Here is a 24,344-nt window from a genome sequence, read left to right on the forward strand (position 1 = left end):
ACCAAAATATTGAACCAAATGATAAGGTCATGAATGTTACTTTTTCGATTTATAATTATATAAGCATGTTATTTTTTTTATTATTTATTACAAATTGTGCAATGCATATTCTCGAAAAATTTAAATTTTGATTCAATAATATATAGTTCTAAATCGAAAAAGCAATATGTTTGAACTTATCGATTTAGTTCAATATTTTGGTACTTGAAATTATTTAAATGCTTGTTTATGAATGCATGTTTAATGAAAAAGTTGAAAATACGAAGTGAGTTTAATAAAATAATAATAACAGGATAAAGTTATAATATTTTTTAGAAAATAATTAATAATGATAATACATTTAAAAAAATATTAATAAAACAAAAAATGTTTGCTAAATATTTATAATTGGATTTTATTAAAAATTGTGTATTATGGGTTGAATAGATTTAAAAATTATTTTCACAGGGGTCAAAAATGCATTTTTAATATTTTACATGGGTATTTGGTGCAAAAAAATATCAAAATCCTTGTCCAGTCGCATGAGGGGCGCGTGCGCAACAATCACTCATCTGAAGGGACGAGTGTGCTAATTTTTTAAAAGATTAGGGTTGAAGATGCCTATTAAAATTTCATATGCGAGAAATGTGCATTGTCAATATTTCACATGGATGTTTGGTGCAAATAACCCTTTGATTTTATATCCACCAAATATAAGGGATAATATCCAAAATAGTCTTATAAGTTTGTTTGTATTGTGATTTGGTCCTGTAAGTATTCAATTTTGGGTTTTGGTCCTGTAGATTTAATTATGTTTTCGTTTTTAATCATTTTTTATTTAAGCAATGTTTTTATAATCGAACCGGTGATTAAACCAATTAAAAGGCAAAACGATCGAATTGGAAAATCGTTTATATAATATAATATAATCAATAATATATTTAAAATTAACAAAACCTAAAAAATTTATATAAATAGAAAAAAAAATATTTATCGTAATTTTTGAAAACTAAATATTATATAAATATGTTCAAAATATTAATTATAGTTATATATTTTTTAAACAATAAATTAATTAATTAGAAACTAATATTAATAAAAAATATTTTTAATGAAGAAAAAATTTCAAATAATTATGTGTATATATAATAAAACATTAAATTAATTTTTTAAAATAAAAAAAAATAATTTTTCAAAAAAATTCGAAAAACCAGTTTTTCGATCATCAATCGGTTCTGTCGGTTCAACCGTTAAAACGGTTTTTGGAAGTGTTTTAGATCAAACCAGTGACCGATTTCGGGTCGAACTGGTTGAACCGACCGGTACAATCCAGTTTTGAGAACATGACATTTAAGTGTTGATGTCATAACAGACATATCATCATTTTTCAATGCCACGTGAGCATTTTTAGCTATCACGTCAGCATTTTCTGATGTCACGCCAAAACTCTATGAAGAAAAGACTAAAAACCAATTATAACTTAACTTATAGGACCAAAACCCAAAATTAATTACTTACAGGACCAAAACACAAAATGAGCAAACTTACGGGACCAATTTGACTATATTCCCCTAAATATAATTATGAAAAAAATGTTCAAATGGATTAATTATACAAACAAACTGTCATCACCTGCGCCGCTAGTGCAATTTACTCGTAGAACTAAAATTGACATTTCGCCCATATTCTTTCAGTTAATAGAAACTACTGAAAACTTGCTACAGGCTTCAAATCACAATATCAAGCTTGTGAAACTTCGATTCAAGCATGCTCAAAATATCCTTTTATAAAAATGTGATGTTTCAAACACCATACTTGAGAGATGAACACGTAGCTCTATACAAATATTGCATGTATACATGCGGAAGGAAATGGCAAACCCATAATAACTTAATCAAACAGTATTTTATGCGGGCATAGTTTCACATATCTATTTTCAGGAGAGTATTAAGTGATGTGCTGTTGAATCGTTGTGCAAAGCCCCGAATAACTAGGACAATAACATCACGAAGGTGGCGAGTCTGCAGCATCAAATCCACTTCATTCTCGCCATCTATAACAATTCTAAGACGGTGTTGATCATTTCTGAATAGCTCGACCTGCAGAAAGAGTAGGCAGGAATGCAACAGAAATTACGGTCAAGTATCGAAGTACTAGAGTATCATTGAAAGTAAAGACAATAACTGAAATAAAGGCAGCTAGCTTGACTTCGAATGCTGAAGTCGTTGGGGGTCGAGCTGCATTGAGTAGGAAGAAAAATACATACATGGAAAGGAGGAGCATAACTTCCACGAATTTCTACTGCAGGAAACGAAGTTTTAGAGCCTGGCTTCACAACTTTGATTCTTTTTCTGTTGACTTCAAGAATTCTTCTCTCCAGACTTCCAATTCCAGGAATCTGCAATGTTTATAATGGTGGAGTACATACATAAGTTCCTATAATTCTTTATGAATCTAGAGATGGTTAATGAATTGCACAGAAAACTGAAAATAATAACCTTTTTTGGAGATCGATCCTTGTCGAACAGAACCTGATCCACAACCAATAAAAATAAGCACACGCTAAGAGAATACTTTTTAAGAATCAAAACAAGCCAAGTTACGGAATTTACATTTTGGAGAAAATCTTGAAATATGGCAAATACATTAGAGGCATAATCGCATGTTACATACATTAATGGATAAACAAGAAAAGAAGTGCACAACGTCTAAAGAAGTGATTCAAACAAACTATTGAACGAAAAAAACACCTCAAACTTCACAGATCCAAGATCCAGCTTCTGCTTGACCTCTTTAAGTACATCAGGCTCTGTAAGCAGATGAACGAGCATGAGCAATCAATAAAAACAGCTTAATTGGCAAAATTAGCACAGAAGTAAAAAAAACCATGACAATAGTTCCAAATTTACCAACGGCAATGGGATCTGTTGATGCAGAGACAGGTTGTCCCTCAACCCCATCGTCTCGTACTGGAGTATAAATCGCAACTAGCCTGTATCCTACGTCATCAACATTAGCCTCGTACATCCTTCCAGTCTCTCCTGATAAGAAACAAGAACATTAGAAGGGATAACTCAATATCCTTTTGCTGAATTAACAAGGAGAGTAACTTGAGATAAATCCAGATTCCAGCCAATTATTCAGCATAAAAATATATTGAGGTCATACAAAACCCAAGAGAAATTTACACAAATTTCCCATGTTTGTTCTGTCTGACATTCACAAAAATAGAGAACCAGCTAAAGAGAGATACTATACCAGGAATAGCAATGAGATCAGGACTTCCAACCATTGAACTAAGCCACTGAATCCTACTTTTCCCTTCCTTTCCCCCACTATAAATGCCGCGGACAGCATATAAATTCGTGTGAAAACCTCGACCCTCAATTTCCACCTTGTCCATTCTAGGAACTCCTGAAACAGACAACAAAGCCTTCAGAAATTGACACACATGCAAACATTTCTTTCTACGACCGATATGAACAAAGATCTTCAAGGACAAGATTTTCGATTGCATTTTTAGAATAAAGACCTGGTAGAACAGAATCAGTTTCAGCATATGCTGGCTCACTTGATCTTCCAAACACATCAGTAACAATGCATTCACACCTCAGGTACCGACCAATGTCCTCAAATCGTACTTTATAGGAACACGATCGTTGTGATGGAAACGGGTAGAAAGACAGATCATTTTCAGTTTCAGATGAGCAAAACCTACAACACAAGTGGTATATAGTATGAGTGATATTGTGAATTGTGAGCCAGAAGGACCAATATATTCTATCTATGATGAAAATAATGAATCAAAATATATTTTTGGTTCATTAACAATTTTTGTTTCAATATTTGACTAGAATATGCAAGTAACATAAGAAAATATTATCTCCGTCGAAATTTTATTAAAAGATAAATCGAGGGAAAAACTATGAACAAAAGCATGTATAATTACAAGTTTTTTTTGTCATAATTTTTATTCATTGTTTTTATTCAAGAGCATGATGTAAATTATAGTCAATCTTTGTCTTATTAAAACAGTTGAGATAAGAGTCATAAGACATATGAATATTCAAAGAGATTAATAATATATGATTAAAGTCATACATTGAAAAATATACAAGGAACAAATTAATATTAATATTCTATAAAAATAGCAATATGTTAGATTTTTTAACGATGTAGTGAAAAATATAATGAATGCTAAAAAGAATATGATATCTAACATTATATAAGATGTTTATCACATTTCAGTGTCGTAAATAATACTTGAATTTAGTAGATGTATTAGATGGCTTGAGAATCCAAAAAGTAATGGAGGCACATTAAATATAGGTTATGATTACGTAAAATTTTAGATAAGTTGTTCAAAAATAATTAACTATACACTATCTAAAAATAATATTTATGGTGCAACGGTAACAATATAAGAAAAAGAAGGATGATTAAGAAAAAATAAGGAAATACTCGCTAACCATTTTTTTTCTTTTAAATATGACTAACCATTTTTATATTAACAAATAGTGGAAATGATTGACATCAAAAGCGATCAATCTTAACATAATACAAATAACATAATACAAATAAATTAAAGGGAGAGTGTTTTGGTTGATAGTGGTTCATTGCGTGTGTTGGTCGCTTTGGCTGGAGAGGAATAGAAGAATTTTTTATGATAGTGAAGAAACAGTAAAGGAAGTTTGGGACAAAGTAAAACTGAGAGTTTCCATGTGGGCTCACAAGGGTTCTAGCTTCCATTCTTTGACTTTATTAGACTTGTATAGGGATTGGAAATTGGCTTTGATTTAGATGATAATTGCCTTTGTTTGCAAAGGACCATAGTTAGCTTTTGTGGACCGCTGGTTCACTTTTTGTATCTACTTATTTCACTATATATATAAAGTTCTAGTTTCCTATCAAAAAAAAAGTATTATATATGTTGTAAATAAATTTTAATTTTGAAGTCTTGAAACTTATGAAAGATCAAGAAATTATTTCTATACTGCAATACAAGAAGTAAAAAAGAGATATACTATTTTTTTTTTGATAGGAAACTAGAACATTATATATATAGTGAAATAAGTAGATACAAAAAGTGAACCAGCGGTCCACAAAAGCTAACTATGGTCCTTTGCAAACAAAGGCAATTATTATCTAAATCAAAGCCAATTTCCAATCCCTATACAAGTTTAATAAAGCCAAAAAATGGAAGCTAGAACCCTTGTGAGCCCACATGGAAACTCTCAGTTTGACTTTGTCCCAAACTTCCTTTACTATTTCTTCACTATCATAAAAAAGCTACCAACACACGCAATGAACCACTATCAACCAAAACACTCTCCCTTTTTGTCCAAGCCGACCTCCTAGATCCATAGCAAAAAGATCTTTTGTTGAGTTTGGGATTACCCAAGACAGTCCCAATTCCTTGAGAGCAAGATTCCACAAGAAACCAGAAAACGGACAGTGAATAACCAAATGGTCCTGAGTCTCCCCCCCCTGTTTACATAGTACGCACCAGTTCGGGCTAAGGGAGATGTTCGGGAGCCTTTTTGAATCAAATCACAGGTAGGCAGCCTCCACAACGCAGCTGTCCATGAGAAAAACTGAACCTTTGTCGGAATCGGGGCTTTCCAGATTGGGTAAAAGAGAGGGAAAGTAGGTAAAATATTTCTCTCCACTAAACTCATGGAGTCAATGCATGGTTACATATTTTAGGGAGAAAAAATTTAGGTCACTAACTGAAAGTTTGATATTTTATTTTTTCCTAATTTCTATAAGTCATTTTAAACTTTTTTTTTTTAAAATCTGCAATAACAACTCTAGAGAAATTATTATTTTGATTTAAGATGAATGTCTAAAATGCTTTTAATGTGAATGGAATGAATGACATGACAAATATAACAAAAATGATGGTTATTTATTTATTTTTTTATCAGAAACAAATGTCATGTTATTAATAGGTAAAAAAGTTAAAAGTTACACACAAATGTGGACCAAAGGTCCACGAGTTAGTCTAGGGTTTTAATATGAAGATTATGCTAATTCAAAACCAGACTCCAACCCCTATACAAATCTGAAATCGCAAAAGCTTGGAAATCATTTAAACTATGTAACCACACTGCTACTCTCAGTTTGATCTTATCCCAAATCTCTTCAATCGAGTCTTCTACGTCTTCGAAGATTCTTCGATTTCTTTCCAGCCATACGTTCCAACAAACACAATGTATTGTAATTTCCCATAGAGTTTTCCTTCTTTTGCCCAATGAACATCCCATATCTGCTACGTACAAATCCTTCATTGTCTTTGGAGTCACCCACAACAATCCCAGATCCTTTAGCACTGACCACCATAAGGTACTCGTGAATGGACAATGCACCAGTAGATGATCTATACTCTCTCCCCCTTTCTTGCACAGCACAAACCAATTAGGATTTAAAAGACATTTCGGAGGCCTCTTTTGGATCAAATCACAAGTCGGCAGCCTACCCAACACTGCTGTCCATGAGAATACCTTTACCTTAGAAGGAATCGGCGCTTTCCAAATGGTTCGAAACAGATCGAATTTTGGGAACAGAGCTACTGGAAAGAAAGAATCGAAGAAAGATTTTACTGAAAACTCTCCCGAAGCATCCCACTTCCAAAGCCTAACGTCCTCTCCCCTCTCTGAAATACTAACCCTGCCCAAGATATCCAATAAAGTTATTAAGTCACTAATTTCCTCGTCACTAAGATCCCGACGGAAGTGGAGATCCCAAGATAATGAACTGGACGGAGAGGCTGAATTTAAAGAAATAAAATGAGATATTGGCTTATTGTGAGATCTAGAAATCTGAAAAAGCAAAGGAAAACGGAATTTAAAAGCTGAATGCCCTACCCAACAGTCCTCCCAAAATCTAATTCTATCTCCCCCCTTGACCACTAACCTCAAAGATTGGATAAAAGCCGGATAAATCCTAGAGATGAACTTCCAAGGACTCCGAAAGGTGTTATTCCTTGCCAGCCCCGCGTCCCAACCATTTTCTTGCAACCCGTATTTGCTGACTACGATTCTCTTCCACAGTGAATTCCCTTCCTTTGAAAAACGCCACCACCATTTACCCAACAAAGCTTTATTCCTCAAGCGAATGTTTCCAATTCCCAAACCACCTCTGTTTTTCGGGATGTTAATCTTATCCCATGCTATCAAGTAGTTGTATTTGTCTCCGTCCGGTCCATCCCACAAAAAATCCCTCATTAGCTTCTCCATGAACTCAGCTACCCCTCTTGGGATTCTAAATAGCGACAAGTAATACAACGGTATGGCATTCATAACTGCCGATATCAACGTAAGTCTCCCTCCCCTCGATAGGAAAGCTTTCTTCCAACTTGCTAGTTTTTTTGTCAATTTAAACATTACTGGTTCCCAAAATTGACCCGTGAGAATGTCTCATAGGAGTTTTGCATTAAAAATGTATGGCTATATAAATGTTTTGCTATAGCAAAATATTACTTCACCATATTACATTGCTTAGAACTCAATGCCAGTCAATATAATTTTCTATTCAAATTTGACGAGTAAAAATAAATTTCATTGCATCAACTGTATTTACCATATTAACATTGAAATAAAAATATTCAAACATTAACATGATGTTCAATTTCAATTTAGTTGGATAAAAACATTCTTTTCTCACGTGTGCGATATTTCCTGGTATAATAAAAGATCCAAATTCTTCCTACAACTCCTCACAGAATGGCATTTTGAAAATATTAATTTTGATGGCAAACGAGGATGATAAGTGGTCAATCGAGTTCAATAGCATGGCCACAAAACATTAAATAAATTGTATGTGTACACGTACCACTGGTATCTAACTTCTTTCTTGTACTTCGCCCAAACATTATGCTGACTATCAGTTGACGGAATAACTTCTAAGGCAGTCAATACCTCCCCTTCAACTGCTTTCCCGGTAAGAGCTAGCATCTCAATTCTCGGTAATTCTGAGATAAAGTGCAGTATGTCATCAAAAAATGCTGACTAGAAGATTAAATGATGCAATATAGGAGCTGACATGGCGCAGTGCAGGTGAGTAAATGCTAGCATCTGATGGAAAAAAAGTTTCAGCATCACCGACATAAATGACCTGACTACTTCATGTCACCTCATGGTAATGAGATCATTGAACACATCATTTTCTCACACTAATTTATGATTTGGGGATGTCATATTTTACACAGCACAGAATTAGTATAATTAAGTAATAGCATAGAGAAAAAAGAAGAGAGAAACAGAGCATTTTTGGAACAAAAATAGATTTTTAATGTAGAAATTGTCGTTTGTCCAAAGACAACAAAGCAATCACCAAGAGTAAATAAACGAAGACAGGGTTTCAATGAAAATGCAATGTATTCATTCTAGTAACAATATACAACTATCTCTTTGTCATATTGATATAACGGCGATGGATAATAGCCGCTAACACCTAAAATCAAGTAAACAACTTATGATAACTAAAGTGCACTGAGTTCATCATTTGACCGTATTTCTTAATGGATCTATTACAAATTATGCATCCTTCAATTCACATGCTGGACACAGCAAATGCTGCAATTAACAATATCGAGCAATCAATATTTTAGTGAGTCGGTCAAAATGGATAAGAATCACAACTTCACAGGTATGACCATGAAAGGACAAACAAACTGTGAAATTTGATGATACAAGCCAAACCTCTTCCAGCTCATTACCAACACAAAGCCTCAAAGGAACCGAGACGTGAAAGTATTACCTGGGAAAATCACATCAGTCGGCTCAGATAATCTAAGTTCTCCAAGGACTGAATCTGATCGAACAGGTGTATACCTGCAAGATAAAAGAAATATCTGCTTGAAAAAAATCTTCAGCAAGTGATAAGCAACTGGAGTCTGTTGTAGCATTTCAAAGTACTTGGCTGCCTATGTAGAAAAAATGTAATTAAATTACATTTACATTCTCTTAATAAGATACCATATGCTCTAGTTTTAGTAAAACTTGAACTAAACAGGTCTGGACAACTTCTACGCAAACAGTTTACCTAGCAATACCGGGAGGAACGTATTTGCAGTTCTGCCTTTAGGAGTCGGAAGTGTTTATAGATGCAAAAACAAGGTCATAACACGTGTTTGATACTTACTATGAAATGACAATTTGTGAGAAATTGCTTATTGATGCAAATAAGTTCACAATAACAACAAAGTTTGGTGTTTATGGTGAAATGACCATTTGTGAGATGTTTGTTAATATTACGGAAACGCTTTACCTCTGTGCCAGCGGTTAAACAGTTTTATAAACATCAAATTATGAAAAATGTTATGCCTGCTTGTTTCCACAGAAATATAATGAAGAAAGTGTCACAGTACTAAATATTAGATATAAACTTTCTACCAGCTTAGACTCAGAAGAGCGCAGCCCGTGTGCTGCGAAAATTGGTGGTATAGCAATGGAGTAATATTGTATGTGATACTTATTCGAGATATGAGTGACAAAGTAGTGAAAGGAAAATAATGAGAATTTATTGCATTTACCGATGTAATGATGATTTGACATGTGAATAATTTGTTTATGAATTTTGAAGGAATGTCCCAAAACAACTAAATAGCAAAATTCTTTTTCTTAAAAAAAATCATTAAAAGAGGTGAAAAGTATCTTTTAAGATGTAAAAACAACCTTCCTTAGCAATTGACGTGGTCAATAATATCTTTTTAACAATATAGGGGCAATACACAATGAATTTATTCAAGTCAAAATGTTAAATGCATAACAGAATTTGGTAAGAATTTTCAAGTTGCATGGTAGGTATTTTTGAAAGTAATCCAACAGCTTTGTGAACAAATTTGTCAGCATCTCACTATAGATCATTATACTTTAAATGAAAGAGCAAGAATAGTTACCCAAACAACAATTTGCAATTATAATCTTCATCTGAAACTTCATAAGATTTAGAATCAGCTCCACTGATGAGAACTATTGTTCCCTCATCAGATTCTCTATACCAGCTAAACAAGCTCAATCCTTCGTATCCACCAAAGTACTCTCCTTCACCAACATAAGCACTTGAAGACAACTTTTTCACGCAAACATTACTAACTAGTGGAAGAGCTGTCACATCATATACTTCCTCCAAATTAGAATGCATAAAAGTTAATAAATGAGTAAGATGATTGGGAATTTAAGACCAAAAAATTGTAATATGATGATAATATCCAGGAGGAGATGATCCAAAAAAGGATCAATAAAACCAGATTAACCAAGCTGTCACTAATCTAAAATGTAGGGAAAACAAATTAAAGCAAGATAGAAGATAGAAATGTGATCAGTGCATTTTTTTTTAAGGTAATATCCATTAAAAAAAATTAAACTATAAAGGAAGCAGGGAATTAAGATTTTACCAGGAGTTACTGGAGATTCACAAATTGATACCAGAGCCTTTCCATATTTTCCATCTGACCGTTGTGGGAGCCAACGCATGGCCAGATAAGATCCAACATCTTCAAGCGATGAAGTATATGTTCTGAGGCAAAAGTAAATAGTTTGATGAAATTGTAGTGGTGCAGAAATCAAAACTCGAGACTTGCCACCAGATAAAATACTCACAGCGCAGGAGCAAGGATATCAGCATCGTCAACACTGTCAGCCAGTTCCATGAGAGCAGAACCGTGAAGCTTATACTTTGACCGGAGCCAACCATATTTTCCGGCACCTTCTTGCCCTCCAAAATACCTGGTTTCAGGGACCACTTCCTGGCCCTCACAGCAATCAGGAATCACCAATTCGATGCCTACAGGCTCCCCTGCACATAATGATAATTTTTTTAAGACTTGGATCAAAATTCAAAAAAATATACGTCTTGCCTTGGGGAAATGATAAAAGGATTATGTTGAAGGAAAAGTATGGAAAGAGTAAAAAGAAAAATGGAAAGCAGCAGAGAGGGCAAAACTTTTTACATTTAATCGTCCATGTGACATGCGTATGCTTAGTGGGATATAATCGCTGATACCAGCTCAGCCAGGTGTGGCCCGGAAAGACAAATGATCAAACAACAATCACCGAATAAAACATTATAGAATCAACAAGTTTCAGGCTCCTAGGATCAATATACAAACAGGAGTTTTGGCAATAAAGAGTGATATCCATGGGGGGGAGACATTCTTCCATTAGGCAATAACAACGAGAACGTGCAAAACGTGTTTGAGAAGAGAAGACAATTAATATAGAAATCTTTGGAACAAATAACAAAGAACTACTCACCAGGCACAACAGGACCAGAAACCAGTTTCCTGGTCAACCCCTTCAATCCATCCGAACGAACAGGAGTATAAATAAGTTCCACACATCCTCCCACATCATCCAAGGTTAAATCTAAAAATTCTGTAGGGATAATTTGTTATTCATCTGAACATTTAAACAAGCATCCCGACAAATGAAATATAATTAAAGTATTTACCTCCAGCACTAAGTTTTTCTTTGTGACCGTTGCTATTTACTCTAAACCACTCATACAAGCAATCACCCTTCACTCTGAAAAGGTAAAAGGTCACAACGATGCGACGAGGAAGTTAATAAAGAGCCAGTAAATGCAGTTTAAAATGAGGTTTCCACAGAGGCTCACCCTCCACTGTAAGAAGCAGTGAAATTTATTTGTTCTCCTTCAACTAGGGATCCATGAAATTCAAGTGAATGGCATGTTGGCGGCCCTTTAAAAAAATCATAGCTCAATGTAAAGTCACTTCCAAGAATAATGATGAAAAAAATATCAATAGAATAAGAATCATGCCCAGCATGGGGAAAAAAAAAACTGTAGATTCTATAAGATTACCAGGCACAATGGGTCCCACTTGTTCGGAATGGAAAATTGGACCACTGGCACCATCATTTCGAATTGGCTCACATGATAATGAAACAAAGAAACCGATATCATCTACAGAGAGGGTGTATGATGAAGCAATAGCACCACTGATTTCACTTTGAGTGCCAGTGGAAATAGTCTGCAACATGAGCCCCTATAATTAGTTTATATGAAGAATAGCAGGCATTATCGACAATTGCTGATGTGTTAATTGTGAAACAACGGTTATTAAAATACAGAGATTTTTGGGTGAACACGTCAGCTAACTTATAAGCTATAGCTTGATTAGCTGGAAAAATATGCAAAAAAATTTCAAATACAAAATTATTTCACCGGAAAAAAGAAATGGTTGTCATTGACATCAAATCAACAAATCATATACCCGGAACCAGCGGTAAATTGACTGGCCCTCTTCACCACCCCAGTATCTCTTCTCGACATTAAGTGTTGTGCCTTCAACTTCAGTTCCAAAAATTTGAAGAGAAAGCAACCTTGGGCTTCCTAATCATGAAACATGGAAAGGGAAAAGTTCAAATGAGATCAACTTCATAGAACAGATTTTTGCATTAGAAACTCTTCTTAAAGTGACAAATCTGAAGTATCAAAAGGCACGTAGACAGACAGAGGGGACAGATATCAGACAGTACTAGAGTGTGTTTTTTAATGTCTGCCTTCCCTCCTAAAAGTAACAATATAGAACTATATTACACCATACCAATAAAAAATTGGGAAGTGAATAAATGCATGGATACTCATATTATTACATTTTTCAATATCAATAAACATTTTGAAAAACACCACAAGTCATTTGTCCTATCTCATGGTCAGAATTCAGCTACGAGTTTCAAAGCTTGCGTTAATAAAGTGATCTAAACTTAATCCTGTATTAAACAAATCCAGAACGAAGGAAGGGGAATTGATTCAACAAGCATACCGTCGTCTTAAGGATCCAACATCTTCATAAGTTGATAGCATAGGAAGTTCCGTACAAGAAAATAGAGGCGAAAAAGAAGATGAATATAAGGCGCAAAATCTCTCAGAGAGTGCAAACCATCAATCGCATTAGCAGTTACCTGGACGAACACGTTCTTGTCCCATACAAGCTCTTGGTTCCCCCACAATACCATCATCCCGGACTGGAGTACAAGTGAAAGATATAAATTTACCAATGTTATCTTTTGGTATTTGGTATTGAAGAAGGTTCGAAACATCAGGCAATAGAACTCCCAAGTCATTTTCGACCTGCAGGTAGGTCAAATTTAATTGTAGTGGCAAAGTATTGTCATTTGACTAATAAAAGAAATAAAAATTGGAAGGGAAAAATTAGTTACATATTACTCATTTAGATAACCGATTATTAAAGTTATAATATGATAATTATATTGAAAGAGTAATCATTACCTTGGATCTCCCCATTATATTATGTTTTATTGAAATCAATAATGTTAAACAAAGTCAATAATTAAGTATATTTCTTTCAATTGATTTTCACATGATAACATTGGATTGAACATGCAGTTTCCGTAATTTTTTGTTGAGAAACTTAGCATGCCTCGATTGTGCAGTTGTCACTTTAACAAAAGTTATAGCTAGTGGTATTGGTACGTCATGTTTTGATTGCTCTTGCAGCAGTGCAATTATTGCTTTCAACAGTCTCTCTACCAATAATTGCACTCCTTACTATCCATGGAAATCGAACACCTGCCGTTGACCCTGATAACAATTGTCAATTGTAGGATTGAACATTTACCTTTTTATCCAATCTTTCAAATCGTACAACAATCAAAAATTCACATTTCAATAAATCTCCAGACAAAGGCAATAGATGCTTCCGATAATAGATAATTGATTATTAAAATTTTATATGGTATTTTGGATCTCCCAATCATGATAAGTGTCATTGAAATCAATATTGTTGTCTGTATGAACAAAGTCAATAGTTAGTCTATATTTTTAATCGATTTTCACTTTTTAATGGTATTCAATATTTATTAGAATTGATTTTATTAAATCTAACTAAATTACTCGTTCATTGAATGACCAACTAACAAACTCTCAAATAAAAAATTTAATTATGAATTAAACATAATTAATCAGAAAAATAAGTTTGATTAAGCTCAAAACCAAGGCATCCATTTTTTTATCCTAAATTAATGTATTATTTTTAAAAAAAAATTATAGGAGTCCAAATATGCACAAAAAAGTTTGATTACTTTTTATAATTAATTATATAATCTTTCCTCATTTCCCAATGCAACCTTATTTAAGATCATGTAATAATAACAACAACAATAGTAATGAATATGCATATAATTAGAAAATTAGAATGAAATTTATTTTTGTGGATATAAGAAAATTGAATGTTTCTTCCCTTGTTTTCTAGAATAGAAGTTGAATCAAATAGTCAATGTATTCAGTTAAATTATATAACATTTAACTCGTGAGAATTAAGTGGAGGTTATAAGAAGGGCAATATTGATTCAGAAGTTTTTTCCCCGAATAACTCCCTATCATATAAATAAATTTTAAAAAATATCCATGCAATTTAGCAAGCTTCACACAAATGAAAGGCTAGTTTTTTCTAATTTTGGCTAGTTTTTCCCATTCAAAATTGGAAAATATTGCCCTTCATCCACAATTTTACAGACATGGATATATAGATATAGATGTTCGTTATTTAAAAAAAATATAACATGGTCTAAAAAAGAGTTTTGAAGTTTGATTTTAAATAATTTTTAGCTTTACACTATTTAACCAATCATGAATCAATTGCCACATACGATTCTCTGCAAGATAAATGACTATTATCGAGTGAATAAACTCTTCAGCCAAACAGGTTTTATAGTAAGCCATGTTTACTAAAATTTTATCCATTCCTTTCTAAACCCTCCGTGACCGTATAAAACATTAAGCATATAGGATAAAGAGTTGGGCATTTGCCTGGCTTAATAAGATATCATTTACCTCATGAATGTACCAATTATAGATACTCTTCCCCTCGTGACCCCCAATATAACCATAAGATGCTGTCAAAATTCCACCTTCCGAGTTATCACCGGTAATAGACAAAAAGTTTAGAGTGGGTGGAAGAGCTGCATGAAACAGAAGCATTACTCCACAGTGACTGAATGAACGAAAATGTAAGAAAATCACGTTGATGAACCTTCACTGGGCATGCAAATTAATACACGTGTAAATGAAACAATAATAAATTTGAGGAACTACTGGCCCTGTAAACATGTTTGGGTGCAAGCTACAGGGACAAGAATATGATGAACATCCCCTAACTGATTAGCTTATTTCAGGCAACATGGAAATTAGCGATCTTCTGACTCCTTTTTAAAACTAGAAGAAAAATATTCAAGTTTCAACAGAAGAAACTCACCTACAACAGATGTTTCAGATGTAGCATATGCTGGTTCACCAGCTTCACCATCTGGGGTCATTGGTGTAAATTTTGCAATAAGGTATTTGCCAACAGCACCTAAAGGTATACGATAGGCCTAGAAAGAAAAAGTTAGCTGATGCCCGTCCGAAAATTTACAATTTGTAGATGAACAGCTACAAGTAGGTGCTTCTTACTTTGGCCATTTTGGATGTACTTAGTGCTTCGAGACCATTCTCACCCTCAAAATGAGAGGAACTACTTTTGAACCACTGAACTCTACTGGAAGCTTCAGTTCCTCCAGTGACAATACCTGTCACTGTAATCTTACTTCCTTCCTCCAATACACCAATTATCTTCAAATTTGTTGCTTTTGGAGGAGCTGTAGTTTGTAAGTAAGTGAGAATATGGAACAAAAAATTAAAAATGACAACAGGCAGTATGGAGTTGCATCACTAGAAAAGCCTGCTGCAGATGGAAAAGCTGGTTGATACGCAATAAAAGAACCAACCAACTACAAGTAGGTAAATGGTAGTTAGAATTGTTGCACATATAAGGCACTAAATACTGTATACAAGTTGCCAAACTTTTGTTACTCTGATTGGCTGTTAACATACCCCGCTTAACCATTTCAGATGATGCTGACAAAGACTTCCCTTCCTTCCCTGGAAATCATCAAAACACCCCAAGGTTTAACTGCTAGTGCTAATAAGAAATCATGATGCAAAGCTGAAACAGGAAAAGTCAAGACTTGAACTCCCTAAAAATGAAGCTTACCTTCAAAATTCACAGGTGTGTAGACAAAAGTCAAACGCTGTCCAATATCTTCTCTGGTTAAGGTATATTCATTTGTACCAGTTGAAACCGATGTGAATACACTGCAAGAGCAAGGTAAACAGCTAAAATCAGATCTTTTGATCAAACCAAAAAAATTCAAGGATCTGAAAAATAATGCCTGCCAAGTACCATGAGCCACAGAAATAAATATACTTCTTCACTTAGCAAAAAGGGAAAAGCACAAGAGAAAACACTCTGTTGCATTTGTTATCACATGACAACTTTCATAACAGCGTGCCAAAAACCATAATTGAGACAGGTACAAACAGTATATGATCAGCCTGATGGTTAAACTAATGGATTAACTCGAGAGTGGAATAATACAAAGGGATAAACACCAACCCAGTGTCCCTATCCTCACGCAACCATTCAAACTTGATAGGGCCTTGTCTTCCTCCAAAATACTCCCCTACTCCTCTGATAGTACATCCTTCAACAGCCTCTCCAGTAACTTGTACATTATCGACAGATGGATGAGCTGCCACAAAAAATAATTAAGATTTTTTTGTTAACTTAAAGAAGATGTAAAGTACCTGAACACAACGGTTCAGGCAAAAGGAAATCAAAATGAGGCATTTCTTTTGTAAGGAAGCTATTCATTATTGGAATTTGGAATAATCTTGATCTGATGTCCAAATTCTAATGATTCTTGGAGTACAGAGATTATTAGAAAACTAAATCCGGACAAGCAAGTGCAAAATATGTGTGTTATGCTCTTGGTCGTGTCAATTTCCAGTCTACGCATGTTTCCTGCATTAGAAAGTGAAATGATAGAGGCACCTCACGATTCAAACAACAATACCTCCTGTCACATATTGTAATTGATACTGGTAAAGAAGGATGAATATTACATCTATCAGCCTCACACCTGATTTTACATACTCGGTGATCGCATATTGAGGTTCCCCTTTGGCACCTTCTTCAGTTACAGGAGTGTACATATAAACCAAACATGAATCTACATCATCTAAGGTCAATTGGTATTCTTCTTCTTCAGCACCAGTGATCACCACCGGGCTGCTATTCCATCTTCGTCTAAGCCAGCTATAGAAGAAATACAGTGATTCTCACACATTAAAAGGACACTACTTTTCATGGAGAGTATTATATCGGAAATCCACGTGCTTCATACGACAACCAAAAATGATCTTACCTAGCAACACCTTTCCCTGGAGTCCCACCACACCATACAACCTCAGCATACCCTTTAATTGTGCTTCCCTCCACCAGCTCCCCATGTACATCAATATTAATGACCTTAGGGATTCCAGTGCCTTCAGAAAGATAGCCGTAATTAATTAATTGATACATCAGATGAAATTATGAACTTTTAATAATCCGAGTTTCTACTTGGACTGGGTATCATGTAATCTTTGAGATATATCAATCTCCGATTTATTACGAGATTGGGCTTTTGCCTTTTGTTGATAGGTGTAGGATCATGACAACCTTGTTGTCGAGGGCGGATAACAGCTTACCCTATTTTTCCAACAAATAAAAAATGCTTTAACTGCTACTATAAAAAAACTCATCTCTACCAAACCAAGTTGAACTTGATTTTGGTGCAGCTATTGGGCAGAGTATTTTCTGATTCCTTTTTATACTCAAATAATAGCTTATCTCATGCTGCAATTGAATTCTTGACAAACACATTAAAACTGTAAGAAGGATGAAAAGACCACCCTTTTCCTCAACCAGCCTCAGACTCTATTTTCTCAGGTTTGCGTAATTCAACCAGTTATTCTTTGTTAAGAATTGATTTTTCATGATATGGCACCCACAAACTGGTGAGCATATTGCAGTGCACATGCAAGATGATGCATGTATCATTTTGATCCCCATAAAATTAGTCAACATATAAATAATGGTTACATCATCATCATTTAAATGAACATGGTAAGTTTACATATTTCATCAATTATGTGAGAAAAATTACACCTGGAGAAACTGGAGAAGATATGGCAAAAATTGTAGGATACTCAGTGCCTCCTACAACTGGTGTACACTCCACTTTCAGCACTCTGCCAATATCATTACGATTCGGGATGTAAACCTGACGAAGTTAACAGAAATCTTTTTATTACTTAATGATAAACAAAAAGATACGAGCTCATCAAAGCATGAATGCTTAAAAAACGCATTCCATACCTCTCTGACCGCACCAGAAATGGCAGAAAAATTAGAAGGAGTTCTCTCTCCAATAAACCACTGGTATTTTAAGTCTAGTTCTGAATCACTACTTTCAGCTTTGTCTCTAACAAACTCAAAGTGACAATAACAAGCATCTTCTTCAAATGGTTGATCTACGAATGCTTTCTTAAGCAAGTAGCCAGGGGGAAGTTGCTCTTTCCATTGTTCTAGTAGAAACTTAAATGTTGAATCTGTTGAGGAATACAAATTGTTTAGGCACAAGAAAAAGGATTAATTAATTTCTAACGGCTGCAAGTCTCATGACCACTCGCATTGGTTTATAAGAAATAATGTTGATTTGGTCCGTGCTCTGCGGCCATCCAACTTAAATTTCCATTTAGAAATCCTTGACATCAATTAGAACTGGTATGCTAATGCAAAGACGTTTATCTGAAGATCAAATCAAACAGTTTATCATCCATGCGTAGGTAGGATGGACTAATTCTCATCTGAAGCATATCCATGACACACCAAGCTTAGGAGCCTGAGCCAATGTTGTCTAAATTCATGCAAGTTTAAATACAAATAAGCTGGAGTCCACTAGAACAGATCCTTAGAACAGCTTGATAAAATTGAGCTAGAAGAAACATAAAACTCATTTTTTTCCCAGGTAGAGGTTTCACGTAATAATTTGCTTTATATAAATGTTCTAGATCCTAGGACTGCCGAGGATTCTTTTGACACAGCAGCATTACCCCCACTTGAAGGACTTCTAGTTACATCGTTTGTGTACTGCACACAGAGAAAAGCAACAACTTGCTGATCCAGATACATTTCAGTCAGTTCACAGTGGGTTCACTACTCTTTAAAGAAATTTAGCATTTTGAAAACCTAAAGCCCTTATCATTGTCATCTGCATTCTCTAACATACCACCCATCATACGGAAAAAAATGTAGCAGCTGTCACTGATGTCTACAAATGAAATGAACAACCGTGGAAGCTGTTAAAAATCAGACAAGGAAAAGCTGAAGACATTTTTCAGACAGTAACACAATCAAAATTTATGAACAATTACCTGCAGCTTGGTCTGGACGACACAATTCCCAGCCGCTTCTAATGCACAAAGCTGTGTGTGATGGATAACGTTTCGCAATTCCAATCTCCTCACGGGACAAATCTGGATGAACATTAAGGTGAGAATCAGATTCGTAACTAAAGTTTGTGATAAAAAAAAATTTAATAGCCTATATCCCCAAAAAAAACTATCAGGTGGGAACAGATCAAGAAGAATTATACTTTGTCTTAAGGGTACAAGTGAGTCAAGCTACGCATGAACATCAAGGTGAGAATCAGATTCGTAATTAAAGTTTGTGATAAAAAAAAATAATAAAATAAAATAGCCTATATCCCCAAAAAAAAACTATCAGGTGGGAACAGATCAAGAAGATTTATACGTTGTCTTAAGGGTACAAGCGAGTCAAGCTACTCATGAGTAGCTCGCGAGCGGCTTGGTCAAAACTCGACTCGGGCTTGATTTGACCAAATTCGAGCATCTCAATTCTTCACTCGAGTGGAGTTTGAATTTTAATTGCGGGCTTCTATGTGGATCAGGTATCATAAAGAATTTCTTATTTAAAAAAAATATTGATTGTTTCTACTTGGGGAAATGCAGGGACGGAGCCAGGAAATTCAATTAAAGGGGGCCAAAATGATTTTTTATCGGATGAGGGCGGTGTGGGTAAATCATTTAAAAATAATAATTTTTATTTTAAATTTGGAGACTAACGTACTAGAGAATGCGCAATTGGACCGCCAAGAAAAGAGAAATTGACATCCAAATGTGAGAAGTAAAGTGGCAACATTGGACTTACCTCTGTCATTAAATTTTTTTAGGGTTGGGCCGACAAGCAAAATGGAAGCTGCTTCTAGATGAGACATTTTAAGTATCGGATTCTCCTCCACTCGTAAATGCTGCAGATCATCAAGGTGAAATATTCATTTAGATCTACACAATTAGCAATCATGAACTAATGTGATAATTAAGTATGATTGGATCATCAAAGTTAACATAAACAAACCCATAAATCAGCAATCATGTACTAATATGACAAATTAAAAATAAGGTAGAGGAATACAGAATGATTTCTTGGTCATTTCAATGTGACTTGGTCGATGTTCCTCCAATAATATTAACATCAACTTCAATTTTGACAATCAGTGTCAAATGTATTGATTTAATAAGCATAGTAATTATGACATGTATACAAGTGTTGATTACTTTAAAAACAAGCAAAGAAACAAGTCAGGGTATACAGAAGGATTCCTCGGAAATCATTCAATGTGACTGGGTCGATGTCCCTCCAAATCCAAAATATTAATTTCAACTTCAACTTCGACGATCAATGTCCCACTTCGTGATTCAATAAGCATAGTACACAGCAGGGTTTACAAGTGTTGATTACTTTAAAACAAGCAAAGAAACAAACAAATTTTACAGCAGGTAAGTACAGTGTCCTCACAGAATAAAGCAGATATTTATGAATTCAACTTTTAATATAAGAGGAGAGGTAGTTCAGTCAAGCCAACTGCTAGCATCACACAATGAAAATAATGAGCCAGGAGTGCTGGAGTAACCTCAAGTGCTGGTAAATACGGGAAGCCTTTCAAAGTTGAAATTTTATTTTTGCTGGCAGCTAGAACCTGTGAAAACACAAAGTTGACTTTTGCATAGAGCATGACATTTGATCATTGCTTCAGTAAAGCAGCAAACACACCTGCAAACGAGGTTGGCTTGCCATTGAAAGAGATTTTAACTTGTTCTGAGCTACAGACAGAAACTGGAAAAGGAAAAGGAAAAGGACATAAGAAAGAATAGTAATTTAATTTAGCAGAATGCTAGACCAAATTCCTAACAGAGTGAAGAATGACAATCCCAAAAATTTCTACAGGTTCACCTCCAAATTAGGCAGCTCTGGAAGGCTCTTCAAGGATGTTATTTGATTTCCAGCTAGATAGAGTTGCTGCAATAAAAAAAATTGATTGTTTTTTCATGTAGAGTAAAGCAGCAACAGATCCTACCATTGATTAAAAAGTAGAAAGTCAGGAATAGGATCACCTGCAGGGATTTGCAATTCTGAAGCGGCTCAAAACCAGGTCCTTTGAAATCATTAAAACTCAAATCAAGAACCTGAAAGCAAAACATTATGTGATGCACCAGAGAGAGAGAGAGAGAGAGAGAGATCAGCTATCATCTATGGGAATAAGAAAATACACAAGCCTAAACTTGTTTCTTTAAAAATTTAGAGCATGGGTTAGGATTGTTCGTATTGAGGAATTTATCTATACCTTCAACCTCTGCAGGACTTCAATTCCATCCAATGTTGACAACATATTGTCTCTAAGATAAACAAACTGCAGAAAAGTATATTTCAGTCAAAACCAAACTCATTTAGGTCAGCCTATGTAGCAACCTTGGTTGGATTTCTCCATTTTGTAACTGCATATATCATTAGGAAGGATAAATCCAGCAGACAAGAAGATGTTTGCATATGCTCGTAACTATAAGATCAAACAGTGAATCCCAAAGGAAAAAAACCTTGTACCTCAAGATGTGGCGATAACTTCAGTTTCCCAGTATTGAGATTGCGTATCTTGTGGCCTCGGAGATCCAACCTCTACATAAAGAAAAGAAAAAGGATTCTTAAAAAACTGAAAATAGGAGAGTAACAAGGGACCAAGGATAATTATATTTCAAATATGACCAGATCAAATGTTTGATAGCATGTAATAACTTTGGCACCACTGAAATAAAAATAACTATGACTGTAATGGCTCAGGCCATGTAGAACACAACACAGACATAAATTGGGGCATCCCACAATTTGATATAGATCGTCCCATTCACTCCAGCTAGAAGAAATGCAGCACGCCAAGGCCTCATAATAAAAAAGTACCAGAAATAACACTCAAGAATGCATTGACGGGTACGTAATACATAAGATCCAGACACCTTGGTAAGACCAATAACTGTTAAAGCTTATTGATATAGATGTGCCTATCAAGAGTTTATTTGCAAAAATCATACCACATCGTCGCCAGCTTTGACCTCTACTTGAGGAAGCATCATAAGACGGAGTTCTTTACTTTCTGGAATTCCCACTTTCATACGGCTATACAAACTCGAACCTTTATCCAGAGAAGCCGACGGAATACCAGACTTGGAGCCATTTGAAACAGAAGGTGACTGGGTTGATGGTGAAGAAACCTTTGCAACAGACTTCCTGGCAGAACTGCTACTGCCAAAGCTAACCAACGATGGAGAAATAATCCTCTTAGAAGAAACAGATGAAGATGAGGACGAACCCCTTGGAATTGTTTTACTAGAATCTTGCTCTCTCAAATCAGAACTAGTTGGTGCCCTTGGAGTTTCAGCAACAGGTGAAACAGGAGCCAACCTCCGACTCTCAGTAATGCCAGGTCTAGTAGCATGTTTAGCACCAACAGAAAGCACTGCGCTTCTTCGAAATTCTGGAAGAGATTTCCTCAGAGTTTCAGAGGCCGGAGGGGTGGTTCTTTTACTTGCTGTTGTACCACTGTCACTCGTCCCTCGTTTTGTGATGGAAACCGGCTGTTTTTCAGATAAACCACCAGTACTGCTCCTTCTACTAAAAGGGACTGGTTCTGAAGTGCGTGAAGCACTACTTATTGTTGATTTAGTCAAACTTGATCGTACCTCTTTTATCTTAGACTCTGAAGCACTTTTTGTTTCAGTTTTTCTATTTGGAAGTCCATCTATGACACTAAAACTCTTCGGCTTTATGCTATTTTGTTTATTTACCTTAGACACTTTCTTTAAACCATCGGAGGAAGGTTCTTCCGGAAGACCTGGAGTGTAAAGCATTTGCGCCAATTCTTCTGTACCTGACTGTTTCTCTCCAGTGTTTTGGAGCAAATCTACGGAATCTTTGGTGGACTGAATTGTTGGTAACCCCTCCATTGTGAGCAAGGCCAACCAATCTCCAACAGGCTAAAAACAGATTTTCTACCGCAAACACGAGAGAAGCATTTGAGCGAAAGGGGACACTTTCCGAATCCAGTTCATGATGATCCACCTGTTTTTAGAACCTAAGCAAGTTCAGTTAATTGACTGCATCAGCTCTGCAATTACTAAAATAAAATTGCCAGTGTAAGAACATATTTACTCGTAGGGAAAAAATTGCGAGTTGAACCCCATTACATGTCATTCTGAAAACAGTGTCTAAAATCCACTGAAATTAATGGGTTAGATTTAGAATAATGTCAAGCGTCCGAGGCTAGAGAGTGTCAATAAACGAAAAAATAGGCAGAACTATTATGAGGGTTGAGCTTCAAAAAAATCCCAAAGTCGAGTTTTCTAATCATCAGAAACATAGACAAAAATTCAACTTTATTTGAACCGACATTACTATTCAATCCAAGAAACTCCAGTAAGACCGAGAGAAAAAGTAAATGTAACTCCCCAGGTTATTTCGAATAAAAAGCATTCAATAACAGAAAGTGAAAATAAACAACGCTCAAGTTCTTAAGCCAAAACCGACGCTTGACGCAACCATCCAAATAAAAAATTATCTAAAAAGGCCGAGAAAACAACGATTTCTAAGTCTAAACCGACGCTGTATCCAATTCAATAAGACAAAGAAAACCCATTGCATTGACAACAAGAACCACCAAGAATGCAGCTGACTTGAAGAGGTACGCCAGTACCTCAAGATTGTCGCAGATCTGGTGAAGCAGAGTGAACCCACAGAAAAAGTTCAACCAAACTTGGTAGCTTTTGCCAGTGTATTATTTCAAAAAACACGTCACTTGTATTGAAATGTAAGCGGAAATGGGTAGATTGGAAAGAAAAAGTAGGAGAGAGAGGACGAGCTGGAGAAGAAAAATAGGGAATCAAATGGAAGTTTGAGATGAATGGACATTTACTGGGTCCATAAACTTCATTACAGAACAAAGATGCTTGTTTTGGGTGTATGATTATACGCGTATAATCATTATTATTATTATGTATTCATATTATTTATACATGAAAAAGTTGAATTGAATTGAATATACATACATACGGGGAAAGCGAATTGGCGGAAAATCCAGTGCGAAAAGGACGTGAGGATACAATTCAAA

At 35.1% G+C, this 24,344-nt stretch overlaps 1 protein-coding gene across 3 annotated transcripts; it reads right to left on the bottom strand.

The window, feature by feature from the left end:
• Window positions 1-1,724: 1,724 nt before the first annotated feature.
• On the bottom strand, window positions 1,725-24,137 carry LOC140870777 (187-kDa microtubule-associated protein AIR9). 3 transcript variants are annotated; one of them, XM_073273169.1, is made up of 38 exons: window positions 23,931-24,137; window positions 22,273-23,299; window positions 21,791-21,862; window positions 21,534-21,599; window positions 21,304-21,375; window positions 21,143-21,208; window positions 20,963-21,025; window positions 20,823-20,888; window positions 20,060-20,159; window positions 19,264-19,365; window positions 18,206-18,438; window positions 17,996-18,110; window positions 17,211-17,331; window positions 16,926-17,101; window positions 16,400-16,535; window positions 15,998-16,098; window positions 15,838-15,885; window positions 15,418-15,602; window positions 15,221-15,338; window positions 14,800-14,927; window positions 12,909-13,077; window positions 12,218-12,336; window positions 11,806-11,974; window positions 11,599-11,683; window positions 11,434-11,507; window positions 11,238-11,357; window positions 10,584-10,779; window positions 10,379-10,500; window positions 9,881-10,088; window positions 8,740-8,813; window positions 7,813-7,951; window positions 3,512-3,693; window positions 3,238-3,393; window positions 2,889-3,020; window positions 2,730-2,788; window positions 2,478-2,510; window positions 2,246-2,377; window positions 1,725-2,078 (listed from the first exon to the last, which is right to left on the bottom strand). In XM_073273169.1, the coding sequence occupies exons 2-38, from the start codon at window positions 23,182-23,184 to the stop codon at window positions 1,902-1,904; spliced, it is 5,226 nt and encodes a 1,741-aa protein (XP_073129270.1). In that variant the 5' UTR covers window positions 23,185-23,299; window positions 23,931-24,137; the 3' UTR covers window positions 1,725-1,901. The 3 variants fall into 3 exon arrangements, with proteins under 3 accessions (XP_073129270.1, XP_073129269.1, XP_073129271.1); XM_073273168.1 differs by having other exon boundaries at window positions 22,273-23,312; XM_073273170.1 differs by having other exon boundaries at window positions 22,273-23,354.
• Between the last annotated feature and the right edge of the window lie 207 nt (window positions 24,138-24,344).

This window comes from Henckelia pumila, unplaced genomic scaffold (assembly GCF_033568475.1).
Source record: "Henckelia pumila isolate YLH828 unplaced genomic scaffold, ASM3356847v2 CTG_254, whole genome shotgun sequence".
NCBI classification, from domain to species: Eukaryota; Viridiplantae; Streptophyta; class Magnoliopsida; order Lamiales; family Gesneriaceae; genus Henckelia; species Henckelia pumila.

What these genes read in the sequence shown, in the direction of transcription:
- LOC140870777 (XM_073273169.1), bottom strand. Translation starts at nt 23,184, where the DNA reads ATGGAGGGGTTACCAACAATTCAGTCCACCAAAGATTCCGTAGATTTG. An exon ending in ATCTTCTCCAGTTTCTCCAG is followed by an intron (nt 17,332 to 17,995) that starts GTGTAATTTTTC and finishes ATCTTTCTGAAG; the next exon opens with GCACTGGAATCCCTAAGGTC. An exon ending in AGGATCGATCTCCAAAAAAG is followed by an intron (nt 2,378 to 2,477) that starts GTTATTATTTTC and finishes TAAACATTGCAG; the next exon opens with ATTCCTGGAATTGGAAGTCT.